Genomic DNA, 15,599 nt, shown 5'->3' with positions numbered 1-15,599 from the left:
CTTTTGTCTCTTTATAATGTTTTTACATTTGTCCCAGGCCATCACTTCTATTTTTATGGATGGATTCTTTGCTTTAAATCCCAAAGCAGTATGTTTCAGTAGTTTATAAATCTCTTCCCTCGGGCTTTGGACCAGATTCATTCTGAATTCTCTTTTAGGTATGAAGTGATCCATACCAGTGTAACCTAAAGACAGGAATGAAGTGATTGTGAAATTTAATAGCAAATTGTCAAGGGTTAAGTTGAGAATGTCACATAAGTAAATATAATGCATTTTTATTTTAGTTGCTGAGAAATGATTATTGTGGTAATGAAGGTTAATTGGATTTCATGACTAATTGGCTTGAAATTCACTTTATGTTCAAATAGGTAATTCCTTACTTTTTAAATCAAGATTGTATATTCCTTGTATCAAATGTTATTATTAAATTTAGAGTTTTGAAGTCATCAAAAATTTGTTTTCACTACAAATAGCTGAGGTTTAAGAAACCTCTTTAAGATGATGAAGATTCAAATTAGGACACAAACTGCTTGAATACTCCTCTTACTCATTTTAACTTCCATTTGAAAGCTGATAACGTTGTACAGTGAGGGGAGAGGAGAGAAAAATAATAACAAAATTGCCTAATACACTGTTCATCTTCTATAGGCCAGTAGAATCTAGCTGAAAACCTAACCATCATGTATAACAATATCTTTGGGAAAATGTATTCTGAGTTCCAAGTAGCCAGTTTGTAAACAAACTATTGGAACAGTCTATTTGTAATTTGACTACCTTTTCCAAAATGCAACATTTGTTATTTTTTGTGGGTTTTTAATGAATTCTTGAATTATTTCATTAATGCATGTCAGTAATACTGTATTAATTTAATTAACTAGTGATCATTTAGGTTATCTACCTCTAAAATTTTCTCATTCATTTAGGCCAAAGATTTTTTTTAAATGGTTTATTTAGTTAACTAAGATTCCTAAAGTTTTAATGTTCAAAGATATGGCTTTATAATCAGTATTCACTGGTACAGAGAAGATAGCATAGTTTGGGAGAGAAAATTTCCTTAGCAATATCCAGCTGCTACTCTAGAGAGTTCAGTACGCATGGATTTAAGAAATAATTTATAGGAGGAATAAAAATTTTAACAGAAGTTACCACTTGTTTTTTATCTTTCAAGACCATGGGTTTCTGTTTCGAGTTGTTTCTAAAAGCCAAGGAGCTAAAGAAGAATGGAAAGTGCTGATAAAACTAGGTTACCTCAAAGAAAGTCTTAATACAGAATTTGTGATTAATTATTTATGTTTTCCTAAGTCAATCTATTTTAATAATTATTGAAATTCTGCTGGAATATAATTGCTCTTGAAAAAGTAAAAGCAAACAGGTCTAATAAAAATCTTGACAAAGGAATATAAGTAGTTAAATATTCTTGATATAAGAAAATGAAATCTAAAAATAAGTTGTCCAGAGAGAGAAGAGGGTGGCACCATTCTGGTTTTTAAAAACAAAAGAAAACCGTAAAAATATCTTTGGGAATGGGTAATGACCAAGGATTTGGGCTTTTTCAGCAAATTTTTCTATGTTCTGCAGAATGTAAGATTTTTTTGAAAAAATTTGTAGTACTGTTGGAGGCAAAAGATTGCCCACACACTGCTGTTTTGGTTGCTCTGCTGCCAGATGAAGTGAACTAGCAATTATCAACCTTTCCTTCTTCTTCTTCTTCTTTTTTTATAGGACTAGTTTTTGTGGATATAATTTGTAAGTATATATTTTGTAAAAATGTAGAAAAAGATCTAGCTGCATAAATACTAAACTTAACAGTAGTATGTTTCCTGTGGAAGTGAGGTTATAGAACAGAATGAAGTAGAACTTTCAGTTTTTTTCTCTTTAAACTTCTATATTTGAGTTTTAAAAAAAGAATTATTTGTTCTTTAAGCAAATTAAACTGGAAAGGGAAAAAGTATCGGGAAATAAATTATTTAAAAAAAAATCTTTTAATACTGTTGAAATCCTTATGATTCAAGGCAGATTTTTAAAACGTGGAGATGTAGAACTGATTGTGGAAACAAATAATGTATTATGTCTCATATACAATATGACCTTTAGAAATATTAAAGTGTTGTATATTATAATACCTTGTTAACTGAATTATTGATGGAGACCACTCTCCAAGCCCTTGTAATTCCCTCTCTCTTGTAATTCCCATTTACTTAATGGCTTACTGAACTTTCAAAAAACTTTCTTCCAAGGTTGAAAGGGGAAAAAAAAGTCTTGGTTTTAGTGATTGTGGTCTGCAGGGCTTTCTTGCCCAGGTCTAAGTGTGGTGCTGGACTGAGAATGGAGGTGACCGTAGACCGCTCTTTTGTATGCCTCTTTGATTTCTCCCTATCTTGCTTCCTCTGAATCCTTCTATTCCCCAAATCAATTTGTTTTAATTTGGAAAACCAAATTGGTATCCCTTGGGACACCTATGTCTGAAAAGCTTCAAATGGAAATGAACATTTTCCAAAATGTTCATTTTGGAAATGTAAGAGTGTAAGTACTATCAGTGACTAATTTTCCATGCCCCCAAAAGCCCACCCAAACAAAAAAAACACCAAAAACAAAAGAAAGGCAAACTATACACAGACTTGTTGCACGTTTGAATGCTAGCTTAAACGTTACACTGTATTTTTCTCTGTACAGGTGTGAAAGTTGTGTGGATTTGCTGTTTGTGAGAGGAGCTGGCAACTGTCCTGAGTGCGGCACTCCTCTTAGAAGGAGCAACTTTAGGGTACAACTCTTTGAAGATCCTGCTGTTGACAAGGAGGTTGAAATTCGGAAAAAAGTGCTAAAGATGTAAGTATTATTGCTTGAATGATTCAGTCCACAAAGAGGACTTTAACGATTATCTCAATATTATTATTTGCTGATAGCAATATAGACAGTTTGGCAAGTGACTAAATAAGTACAAATTCATCTTTTATATTTATAAATATAATAAGGTATTCATTTTATATTTATTCAGCCAACATTTATTAAGTTTTCAGTAATATTAATTATCTAACCTTTGTTAGAGAAGAGTGATCCTCTCCATCAATGGCTTCATAATTCATTTATTTCCTTTTCTTTTTTTTTAAATTTATTGGGGTGACAATTGTTAGTAAAATTACATAGATTTCAGGTGTACAATTCTGTATTACATCATCTATAAATCCCATTGTGTGTTCACCACCCAGAGTCAGTTCTTCCATCACCATATATTTGATCCCCCTTACCCTCATCTCCCACCCCCCCACCCCCCTTATTTCCTTTTCTTTAATTAACAGATAGATATTGAGTACCTACTATGTGCAAACACTGAATTATACATATTAGGCACTAGGTACAACATGAATGAAACAGCTATGAACCTTGCCCTAAAGAATAGCACAGAGGATAGCACAGAAGTAGACAATTAAAAGAGTTAAGCAAAACAAATAGGTGATTATAAATTGAGAAAAATGCAGTGAAGATAGTGACTAAGTGTTGGTGTGGGTCAGTGATGTCAGGTAGGGCCTGAGGAGGTAACATTTAAGTTGAGATTTGAAGGTTATTAGAGAAAAGTCATGTGTCAGCTTTAGTTTATTTTGATACAATATCTCTATGTATGTGTATGTGTACATATATATTCCTTTTCATTTATAATTTAGTTTTGTACTCTTTGTTAATAGTTTTGGGTTTCATTTTATCTGTACTCTTGTTGTAAGCCACCTTATTGTGTTTTGAAGTTTAAAGAATTAATATATTTAATTTATTATTGTTTTATTTATTTATTTTTGGTGGTTACATTTCAATCTTGGTCAGCAGTGTTTCAGCAGTATCTTTGTAAGTACCTAACCAGTGTTACTTTTTCAGTGCCCCAAGCTGTTCTTTTATTATTTTGGATTACTTCGGGGAGATTGTCTCTCTTAGATGCTTATCTTTTATCATTAACTCCTGTGGTTTTCTAATTCTTTATAGGTGCATTACAACACTTATAGATTTTTCTGATCTAGTATTCCTTAGACTGCAACCATCAGGAATAATAGGAAGGTATTATTTGGATTAAGGGTCCTAATTTCTTTTTTGTTCTCTTAAGTCTTAGAAGGATTTTACATATTGTACCATTCTCTCCTGATTCTACTCCTTCTCGGTAGTCACTATACTAATTTAAGAACATTCTTTTTTTTCCTTCATTTAAAGATTTTCTTGGGGACGGGGAACAGGACTTTATTGGGGAACAGTGTGTATTTCCAGGACTTTATTGGGGAACAGTGTACTCTTCCCAGCACCCATCAGCTCAAATCAAGTCATCCTTTCAATCTTAGTTGTGGAGCATGTAGCTCAGCTCCAAGTCCAGCCGCTGTTGTTCAACCCTAGTTGCAGGGGTATAGCCCACCATCCCCTGGTGGAGTTGAACCGGCAACCTTGTGGCTGGGAGCACAAGCTCCAACCAACTGAGCCATCTGGCCACCCGGGAGCTCAGTGGCAGCTCGTTGTCTTCATTCTAGTTGTGGATGGCGCAGCCCGCTGGCTGATGTGAGAATCGAACTGGCAACCCCACTGCCCAGAGCTCATGCTCCAACCAACTGAGAACAACATTCTTAGCATAATTACAAACCTGGTTTCAAGAAAACAGTGTTTTCCATAGTAAGCAATCCTTTTCTATGTATCATGTATGAATTAAGTAAGAACAAACTAGTTAGATCTACTGAAAGAAAGTGATATGTTATTTTTTTTCTTCTCTTGAAGATACAATAAAAGAGAAGAAGACTTTCCTAGTCTAAGAGAATATAATGATTTCCTGGAAGAAGTGGAAGAAATTGGTATGTTTTTAATGTTTGTACTTTTGGTGTGCTAGCTTCTGTGTCTTTATCTCTTAGATGCCTAGGAGAACATTTCAAAACTCTCAAACAAGTTTTGTTGTGATAGCTGATGTTTACCTAATTACTTTTTGTTGCACTTAATCATATTTGTTAAACTGAAGGCATACTTAAGTAAGACTTAAGTAATAAAATTTTGTCTTGGGAAAAATATGATGAATAGAGGTACTGCCACTTTACAGCTGGGGAGGAAGGCTGTATCAATGTATATCATTTGTATGTCGATGATATAGTAACCAAAAGGACAGAATATTCAGATTTTCCAAAAATAGGATTTCTATTAACTATATCCATTGTGACTAAAGGCATATGTTGTTTATCATCATTTATGCTTCTGTGTATACAGTCGTTTTAAAATACTTTGATGAAATATTCTGTTACTTAGTGTTATTCTAGAATCAGAGATTAATCTTAGTGCCTTTCTATTATGATTAGTTAAAAGGATGTTTTCATCAAAAGAAAGTATTGTTTCTATTTTCTTAAATAAGATTTCAGAGATGTTAAAAAGTCAAGAAGTTGTTATATATCAATTAAAAAATTAATGTTTTTTAAAGTTGCCATAATTATTGAGTAAACCTGTATTACTCAATAATTAACTCAATGCAGGTATAGAACTGATACAAAAAAATCATGGACTGAAAATTAGGATGAGCCTAAGAATTAATTTCGATTAATAATGATAACTTAGATATACTCATATTATTTCTTATTTAAAATATGATTATAATAAAATTGATTATTCTTGAGAAGGCATATATATATATATATATATATATATATATATATATATATATATATGGTAAATCTTTAGAAAATTCAAATTCCTGAGGAATGGAGTATTCTAATTCCTTTTAGTATTTTTTTATTAACTGAGAAAAACCCAGAAAATTGTTTTATTTCAACTGTTGTTGAAACTTTTCTAAAATATCTAAAATATGTCCCAGCAAATAGCATGTGCAGAATATAATTTAAGCTTTTTCTGAGATCTTTTAGTGCTTTGGAGCCATTGGTTTTTCATTATAATTGTTTATTGCATTTTGTATGTAATCTTAGCAACTATGAATGGCTATGGATTTTAGCTGAAAAGATGGTGGAATTGGGAGTGTCAAGGCAAAGTAGAAAAAGTTAGGATATAGACTGAGAAGATAAACCAAAAGGAAATCTGCAAGAACTGGACAAGTATGCCAATATATAGAAATCTGGCTATATATAAATACTAAGTATAAGACAAACAGTCTGGTCAGGCAATAAAGAGACAGGAGACAGATGTCATGAGCAAGTTGAATACATGGTCATAAGTCCAAGCAGGCAGGCAGGATGACTAGAACAAACTAATGGATAAAGAAGGTAGGGAAAAAGGTATCTTGATTTTGGACCAAAGTTCTGGTTGAACCATAACTTTTAAAAAATATATATTTTTTGCTATGAGATAAATTACTTTGAAGATATGAACAACCTGGGACCGGTAGGTAAAACGAGGTTCATGTCCAGAAGTGGGAGCTAGGATTGACAGCAAATTTAGATATAAGGGCTATACAATATGTAATCTTTTCTTTACCAGATAGGGAAACTGTGGCTCAGAGCATTTAATTTGAAAGTGATGCTACTATTATACATATTTAGGAAGGCCTATCTTCGTTTGCAGTATATTGAAGCTCTCTTAATCAACCTCCACTTAATTGACTCATTGCAATAACTGACATTTCCCAGTTTTTCCATAAAATGTACTGACTGATGCCCAAAGCATAATGAATGCGTGATAAATCCTGTCATTAGAGGATGTCCTCAAGTAGACCTCTATACTTTTCTTACCAATTCAGTTATACACCAAAAGTTGGTTGCATTGTTAACCAAACCTTATTATGCCAGTGGTACTTGTTACTATAATTATGTAATTTAATTAAGTAGTTTATAAGGTTGGAAAAAATTGTAAAACTCCAGAAGGATTCTGCTTTTCATGTTCTTGGTCCACTTTAAAAAGAAACTGAACAATATAGAAGACAGGTATAGTTTATACAAGAAACTCCAATCAAAGACTAGACTATGACTCTATGTAATTTACAAAATGACTATACTTGACTATATCTGTTTTAGGTTTAAGTTTTTAAGGAGTATATATGTGTTTCCTTCCTTTAACAGATTTTTCTAAACAATCAATTACTAATCCTTATTATGTTGGGTAGAGAGCAATTCTATTAATATTTGAAGATATTGATGAAGTTTGGGACCTAGTCTCATGGACTTAGAGTTTATTTTCTGAACTTCAGCTCAATTCAGCAAATAGTAATTGTTCTATGTGAACTGCTTTACTTGCTGGGAATATATGCTCTTTGCCTTCAATAAGTTCAGAATCTAAAGGGGGAGATCATTATGCAAACTAATAACTATAATGTGAAAATAGTATAGGCACTTATTTATAAAGTGTTGGGGGAATACAGATACCAAAACAATTCAGTATTGGGAAATAGAGGTATAATGTGGTCAAGTTCAGAGAAGGGGTCACCTTTGAGTGTGATCATAAAAGATGAGTAGGAATTTACCAGGTAGAAAATGGAAGAACATTTGTAGCAAAAATCAAAATCACAGAGATGCAAGGGTGTTGAGCGTATTGGAGAATGAGTGCATAATCTGTTAGAGGTAAATAGTTCTGGGAATGACTGGAAATGAGTCCTGAAAAACAGACTGGACCTCAGTTAATGAGGGTTTTGTAAGCTAGGCTGTGAGAGTAAGAATTTATTCTGTGACCAGTAGTGAGCCAGTGGGACGGTGTGATAGTGATGTGGAATATTGACAAGAGATACCTTGTCAATAGCTATCATTTTTAAGGGGCTATTGCAGCAGTTTGGATGAGAAACAATGAGAACTTGGAGTAGGTTAGCAGGGATCCCAGATAAAGGAGATGCTTTAGAGATAGAATATTCCAGTGACTAATTTGATGTCGGAAAGAGCAGGCAAGAATGAATTAAAATAATCTGATTTTGGTATTCATCAGGAAAATGAAAGCTGGAGAGCAGGCAGTATTTTTTTGTTTTGTTGGGTGGAAAGTGTAGAAATAAGGGAAAGACTAGTTTTAGCCATTTTAAGTTTTGTTAGGGTGTCGCTGGCTCCACCGCTTAGTTGTGTGTCATTGTTCTGATTATTGTGGTATAAATAAAACTTCCTTTAGAAATCTTGTTTCAATAGCTATTTACTTTTTGTATTTTATTCATGCTTTTAAAGATGATTAGTTAGATATTATATCTGTATTGGCTATCTCTGTGTTAATCAAAAGTATAAGATGTCAATTTCATGGGCACCTGCTAAATGCTAGACTGAACTATACTCATATTATCTCACATAACAATTTGCACAACTCCAAGAGACAGGCATTTTATCCCTATATTACATATAAAACAAAAAAGAGGCAGAGAGAACTTAGGTATTGTGCCAAAGATCACATAAATAATGGTGCCAAATTATGAACATAGGTTGTTTTGTTTGTTTGTTTGTTTGTTTGTTTGTTTTCCTGACTCAAAGAGCCCATGAAAGTGCTTGGTAATGTCCAAGAGTAGTTAGCAGTCTGAGTCTAGAACATGGGGTGTTGATTGGTGGAATAGTGGGACATGAGAGGAAAGAAAAAGGAGGTTGTGGGCATGTTTTGAAGCATCTTACAGGGAGAATGGTGCCCTTGACGGTGCTTAGGCCTAGATTGAGAGGAAGAGAGTTGTTAGGGTGGCTAAGGAATTACGTTGGAAGATTTATAAATTGGGGATTGGTCTGTTATATAAATTCCATTATGAATCCTTTGAACATCACAAATATAAAAAATTTAAAAATATTAGAATTTTGAATAATGGCATAAAAATTACAATGTAGGGGGCACACATGAAGATGAACTTTCTTACAGCATTAACAATAGGCTCTTTTCTGTGGTTATGACAATCTAAACATAAAAAGTCTTGTTCTTTTGGCCCCAGGGATTATCTCAAAGGTTTGTTCTTAGTTTCATAATAGACAGATTATTCTTTTGGTTCAGGATATGCTTATTTTAAAAGGGTGAGAAAGACCTAAGGCTTTAATTATAAATTCTGGAGGTCAAAAAGTCTTCGAAATTGTACTTAAGTAACATTAAATCTTTCAGAAAATACAATAGGTTTTTTTGTTGGTTTTTAATACTTCACTAAAGGCAAGTCAACATCTGAGCTACACAAGTAACTAGATAAAGGGCCAAATGATTGTATAGAAAATTATCTTCTATTCCTTTTTCTTCAAGGTTATTATACTAAGCTGATTGATTGTGGTGTGAATGAGACTTGCTTCATATGAAAAGTTTTTAAAATAGTAATCCATTGTGTTTTTTTTCTTTTTTTTAAAGGGAGAGCTTTGTATTATTTATGATTCGGATTCACATCTGTCATATTGCTATTACCTTTTTAATTTAAAAAAATTAAAAAATGAATTAAACAAATTTGTTCTTATAGTTTTATTGGAATTCATCAAAGTTTTTAATAAGCATAAAAGAAATAAATTATATATAAACATAATTTCACTTACTGTTTAACTTTACGTATTTTTGGGTTTTATTTAATGGAAGGTTTAAATCAGTAGTACACTGTCTAGCTTGATGATAAACTGATTTTTTTTTTTCCTTGAACTGCTCTAAACATTCCAGTAGAGTTCAACATAGGATGTCAATTTGATTACCTGTGTGTCTCAGTAGATTCATACCATAAGAAACCAAGATTATTTGTTCCTGTAGTTTTGCATCTGCTTATTTTGGCATCTGTATCATTCAATTCTCTAATTATAAAGATCATTTTAATTAAACCTATAATTATAAAGGTAATTATAAATGTTAGTATTGGTTTATTTTTTTACTCTCGTGATAATTCAAATATTTTTTTGAGTTCTTACCAGATGAGAAATTCCCTTTTTAAAAATAAACTTTATTTTTTAGAGCAGTTTTAGATCCACAGCAAAATTAAGTGGAAAGTACAGAGATTTCCCATATACCTACTACCTCACACATGCACAGACTCCCCAACTATAAACATTCCCCCACCAGAGTGGTACATTTGCTATAATTGATGAACCTACATTGACATACTCGTATCATTATTGCCTGAAGTCCATGGTTTACATTAGGGTTTACTCTTGGTGTTGTGCGTTGTATGGGCTTGGACGAATGTATTACAGCATGTATCTACCACGATGGTATGGTCCACAACAGTTTCACAGTCCTAAAAATCCTCTGTGTTTTCTGCCTATTGTCCCTCCTCTCTTTTTCCCCCAGCCTCTGGTGACCACCTATTTTTTTTACTGTCTCCATAGTTTTGCTTTCTCCAGAGTGTCATGTAATTGGAATCATATAGTATGTAGCCTTCTCAAATTGGCTTTTTTTCACTTAGTGATATGCATTTAACTTTCCTCCATGTCTTTTCATGGGTTGATAGCTCATGTCTTTTTAGTACTGAATAATACTCTGTTGTCTGGATGGACCACAGTTTATTCATCCATTCACCTACTGAAGGACATCTTTGTTGCTTCCATGTTCTGGCAATTGTGAATAAAGCTGCTGTAAACATTCATGTGTCGGTTTTTGTGTGGACATAATTTTCAACTTCATTGGATAAATATCAAAGAGTGCAATTACTGGGTTGTATGGTAAGAGTATGTATAGTTTTGTAAGAAACCATCAAGTTGTCTTTGCAGAGTGGCTGTGCCAGTTTGCATTCTCACTGTAATAAATGAGAGTTCCTGTTGCTTCACATTTTTGCCAGCATTTAGTGTTGTCAGTATTTTGGATTTTGGCCATATTGGATTTTGGTGTGTTTTGGAAATCTTTCATTTAAGTAGTGGGCGTGATAATGATGAATCAGACCTAGAATCTGCCCTCAAGGAACACTCTAGTCAATCAAATAGATATGTACATTGAAAATAATTATACAGGGTAGAAAGTGGATACGTGCTACCACAATGATATTAGGTAATGTATTGTGGGCATTTGGGGATGGAGAGATTGTGCCTGCAAAGTGAATTACAAGGAAGATCTGCATATTAAATTGGATATAGAAGGGTGGGCCAGATACAGATATCCAAAATTGTCCTGGTTTGGGGTTGGTGCTAAGATGGGCCCTCTGGGAGCAGTGTGATGGTAGGTATGGAGGTGGGAAGGTGTGGGGTCTGTACTCGTGCAGAGGAATAGCTGAACTGGCCGAGCAGTGGTTTTTAGGCACAGAAGCAATACAACTAGTATTGTAGAGAAAAGCCTAGGCTTTGGAATCAGATAGTCTAGGTTAAAATCCTGGTTCCAACATCTACTAGCTGTATACCTTGGATATAATTATTTAATATCTTTAAACCTTATCTGTAAAGTGTGAATAATAGTAGTACCTACGATTTCTTAAGGTTATTAGGAGGATTCAGTGATGTAATTAGGTCAAATGCTGGGCACAGTGCCTGTCATAGGCCTGTCATAGTGCATGTGGCATTTCACAGAGGTTTGATTCACACACACACACACACACACACACACACGAGTGTAATCCTCAAGCAAAATTTTGAGGAGATTACTTCAAGCCAACAAGTGAGGGCAAGCCACTCTGATTGGAATGGCTTGGTCTCTCTTTCCCTTGCTTAAAGAGGCTCTGAGGAATCTGCAGCACTCACAAAGCAGAGAGGGAAAAATAATAGAGAGGTAAGATTGGATTCTTTTTTTTTCAAGGCATTGTGGATGCAGAAGCAATGAGTGAACTTAGTGACTCATGACTGAATGACATAATCAGAACTTTGTTTTAGAAGGGTTAATTTGTGTCTGATTCCATTGAAAGGATAGTTTATTCCTTTAATAATTATTTATTCAATAACTAGCATAGCACTAAATATTTAATGAATGAAACAAGGATACTTTTAGTTTTTCCCTTTTATCTCTTGATCATATAGTTTCTTGTATTATTACTTTAATGTCACGTGTGTAGGGCTGATCTCCCTAGTAAGTGTTAGTCTTTGAAAACAGGAAGTTCTCTTGTATGCTCACAGCACCATAGTATTGGGAACCTAATAGATAATCATTAAATTCTTTTCTCCTTTCCTTTTCTCTTTCCCTTATGTCTAGATGATATAGAGATTGTATAAAATACGATTTTTGAATGCAAGATGAAGTGCAAAGTAATGAATGTTGTGTATGTGTACAAATCATATAAAGTAGAAATATTTTTATATGAGCTCTAAACAATGTTTTCAACATTTATAAGAGAAGTAAGTTATTTCTCGTTAGGGGAAATGGAGAACTTCATGGAAAAGTATTTGGGTAGACACTTAAAGTCTGGGTGTATTTTCAGTAGTAAGAAAAGGGGATCAGGCATTTTGGGTAGAATGGTGTGATCAAAGGAATTGTTGCAGGAAGTGTGGGGGACATTTGAAAAATACAGAGCTGTCTAGTTTCATGAGAGGTCTTTATTAAGTAAGGGGAGATAAAAGTGGTTATAACCAGTAGTTAGAGCCAGAAGGTTTCTGAATTCTAAAAGTGTTTAATTTTTTTTTTTCCTAGTAAAAGCAGGGAAGGCAGAAGGGATGAGAGAGGACTATAGAATGGTGGAGGTGGAAGGTGATACGAGGTATGCTTCAGAAATATTATTCTGGCAGCATTGTGTATTATGGATGGGATTAGGGTATAGGGTACGATGCAGAGATTCTGGAGATACGAAGTTCAGTCAAAGATTATTATACATTATTCAGGGAAAAATAAGATCCAGGCTTGGTGTATTGGCAAGGTGCTTGGAGATGAAGGGCAGTTTTAAAGAGATTTTGGTGGTAAAATCTGCAGGATTTGGTAACTGGTGCTTGTAGAATGCAAAGGAGAGTAGGTCAGCTGAAGGAAGTGTTAAGTCTTGATGTTTTAATATGATAGTCCTATCACTAACAGTAAAGAAGTTACAAGGAGGAGCAAATTTGGAGATGTTTATGTGTTTGGTTTTCTATAAATGCACTGAGATAGTGTTAGCTTTTTCTAGCATTTATTTGGCTGAAACTGGGAAGTGATGAGATTGCCCAAGGAACATAGAGGGAGGAAAGAGGGCAAAAGCCGGAATCCTTCAGATTACTGTACCAAGAAGAGCCAGAGATGGACACAAGAATGAGTATTGGAATACTAGGAGGAAGATCAGGAGACTGTATTAACAAATTAGTCAAGCAAAGGAAGTGCCTGAGGAAAAAGTGATCGGCATTTATTATGTGCACATAGATGTTGAGGGTGGTGGAGGTTGTGAACAATTATTGGATTTGGATGGCCTGTTAAGTATAAGGAGTAAGTTGTGAGCGGTTGGCAGACATAGTGGAATCAGACCATATTAACTAATGGATCACAATTGCCTTTCTGAGTGACAGGGCTAGTTTGGAGTTTTCTTCTCTGACTGTTTTGTGTTGGAGCCAGAATGTGGTTTATGGAGAATGCCCTACATTGCGTCCTAGACAGATCTACTGGTTTAGCACTATTACTACTTTCTTTTCTACTTTTCGATAAAAAAGTGAAGAGATAGCTGGAGGTCTATTGTTTCTCATTTTCTCTCATTTCTCGCAGAGTTTTAGAATTGCATACAATAGAATCAAGGATTGCTTTTATTTTTCTACTTACCTAAATGAGCCTGGATTTTCAACAATGATTATAATAAATTGATGTTTTGAAATATGTTGGCCTTTTGAGGAGATAAAAATGGATTTATGGGTGAGATTGGTCTTTTGAGTATGTTTGATGACCTTACTCAAAAAACAGGTAGCCCCATATTGGGCCTCCAATGTTACTTTTCAAATCATACAGGACTCTAACATCCCAAACTCTAAGAACTTTTTAAAATGGTTGTTAGTAGTTAAAGGAAGGAGTAAGATGGGGAAGGAATCTGTAGGAACACTGAGTAGAGCAGTTATTTAGGGTAGATCAAACCTGTTTATAGGACAAGCAGCTGGACGCAATGGTAAGTAATTGGAGAAGGGGTACAAGGCCTAATGATGGATGGCGAAGGATTACAGAGGAAGCCGAGGGTAGTGTGAATTGAATTATGAAACAGGAGAGTCTTAATGATATGGATCCTTCTTTAGACAGGCTCATGGGGATGGTGGTACTTTATATATACCAAAAGAGGTTTTTGTTTTTGGTTCAGAGTATTACCTAAAGATTTACCTTTTGATTTATCTATGTAAACTTAGAAGGAAGTAAGGCATTTATAATTCAAATTATTTTGAGTCGGAATTATAAAAGGACAGGTCCAACTTACTAAAAACTCATCACCTATCATAACATTTCTCAGCAGCTTCTCTAATGGAATTATTTCAGTCTTAAGTTTTGGTGCCAGTTTATCCTTCATCTTTCCTGTTAAGTTTCACCTCTTACCTGTTTCATACTTTCCCAGATCTGTTTCAATTTTTTTCCATAGTATATGGGAAATAATTCATGCTTGTGAGTAGCTATGTTGGAGACCATCAGAGTGTAAATAAAACCAGTTTTTTTAAAACAAACTATATAAGTAATGATATTTTTTATTCTTTGGATAATTTTTGTTTGTTTCTGGAGCACAGAATCTTTTGAATATTGATTCTGATTAGTGTAGCAGATTCCAGACTTACTCTTTTCATTTAAAAGATTTAAGCATTCTTTTATATGCTTTTAAAGAGTAGGTACTATAAAAATAAAATCTAATGTGATTATGGCAAGCACATATTTTGTGATAGTCTGACAGTCATTCCTTTATATTGGGCTCAGAAAACATGATTGCTAAAGTAGAGCTAGTCTCTAAAATAGGTAGTGGGTAACAGGACACAAACAGAGCTGTAAGGAATGACAACCTGATGAATTAAGAAGTCACTGTGATGAATATTTGGTTTTTATTGTTTACTAAAGATTTATATTAAAACTATATTTCCTGTCATTGTTTCCTTTCTGATGCAGTTTTCAACTTGACCAACAATGTGGATTTGGACAACACCAAAAAGAAAATGGAGATATACCAAAAGGAAAACAAAGATGTCATTCAGAAAAATAAGCTAAAGCTGGTTGGTTGCTAAGTATTTTCTTCTTTTGTGTTAGAAATGACTGCTTCTACATCCTTTAAAAAGCCTCTAAAAGTAGTTGCATTAACGAAGGATTTAGCTGACGTTTAGGCCAGAAATACTAATATACAAATATATGTGTATACATGGAGGAGGTACACATTACTATAGCAAAAACAACTTTGGTGGAACTATTAAAATGTATTCTATAACGGGGAAAGGATTGTACGCATGCAGAGATTTAATTGTCTTAACTTACACAGTTTAACTATTATTTCTTTAGTATAATTTGGCTCTCTAGTTTTGGGGGTAATCAGAGGTAATTATTATTGTTTTTCTTTTTATATTATTAGTTTCAGGTGTACAAAACATCATAATGATTAGATATTTACGCACCTAACAAAGTGATAACCCCAAGTCTACTACCCATCTGAAACCATAGATTGCTATTACAGTATTATTGACTATATTTCCTATGCTGTACTTTATATCCCGTGACTATACGTATATATATTTTAAAATTATAATTGACATTCAATATTATTTTATATTAGTTTCAGGTGTACAGTGCAGTGGTTAGGCATTTATATAATTTACGAAGTGATCCCCCTGATTAGTCCAGTACTCATCTGACACCCTACATAGTCTTTACAGTATTATTGACTATATTCCCCATACTGTATTTCACATCCCTTTGACTATATTGTA

The 15,599-nt window shown here is 33.8% G+C and overlaps 1 protein-coding gene across 1 annotated transcript in view; it reads left to right on the top strand.

Annotated features, from left to right (window-relative positions):
• The window catches only part of MNAT1 (MNAT1 component of CDK activating kinase), a 175,916-nt gene that overhangs the window by 53,315 nt on the left and 107,002 nt on the right, over positions 1–15,599 (top strand). Inside the window, exons 2-4 of the mRNA XM_019750784.2 lie at positions 2,674–2,826; positions 4,741–4,814; positions 14,791–14,894. Coding sequence (XP_019606343.1) covers positions 2,674–2,826; positions 4,741–4,814; positions 14,791–14,894 — 331 coding nt within the window. The remainder of the gene's footprint in view (positions 1–2,673; positions 2,827–4,740; positions 4,815–14,790; positions 14,895–15,599) is intronic.

The sequence above is a fragment of the Rhinolophus sinicus genome, linkage group LG03, assembly GCF_036562045.2.
Source record: "Rhinolophus sinicus isolate RSC01 linkage group LG03, ASM3656204v1, whole genome shotgun sequence".
Taxonomy (NCBI): Eukaryota; Metazoa; Chordata; class Mammalia; order Chiroptera; family Rhinolophidae; genus Rhinolophus; species Rhinolophus sinicus.
This window is presented reverse-complemented; position numbering and strand designations above follow the sequence as displayed.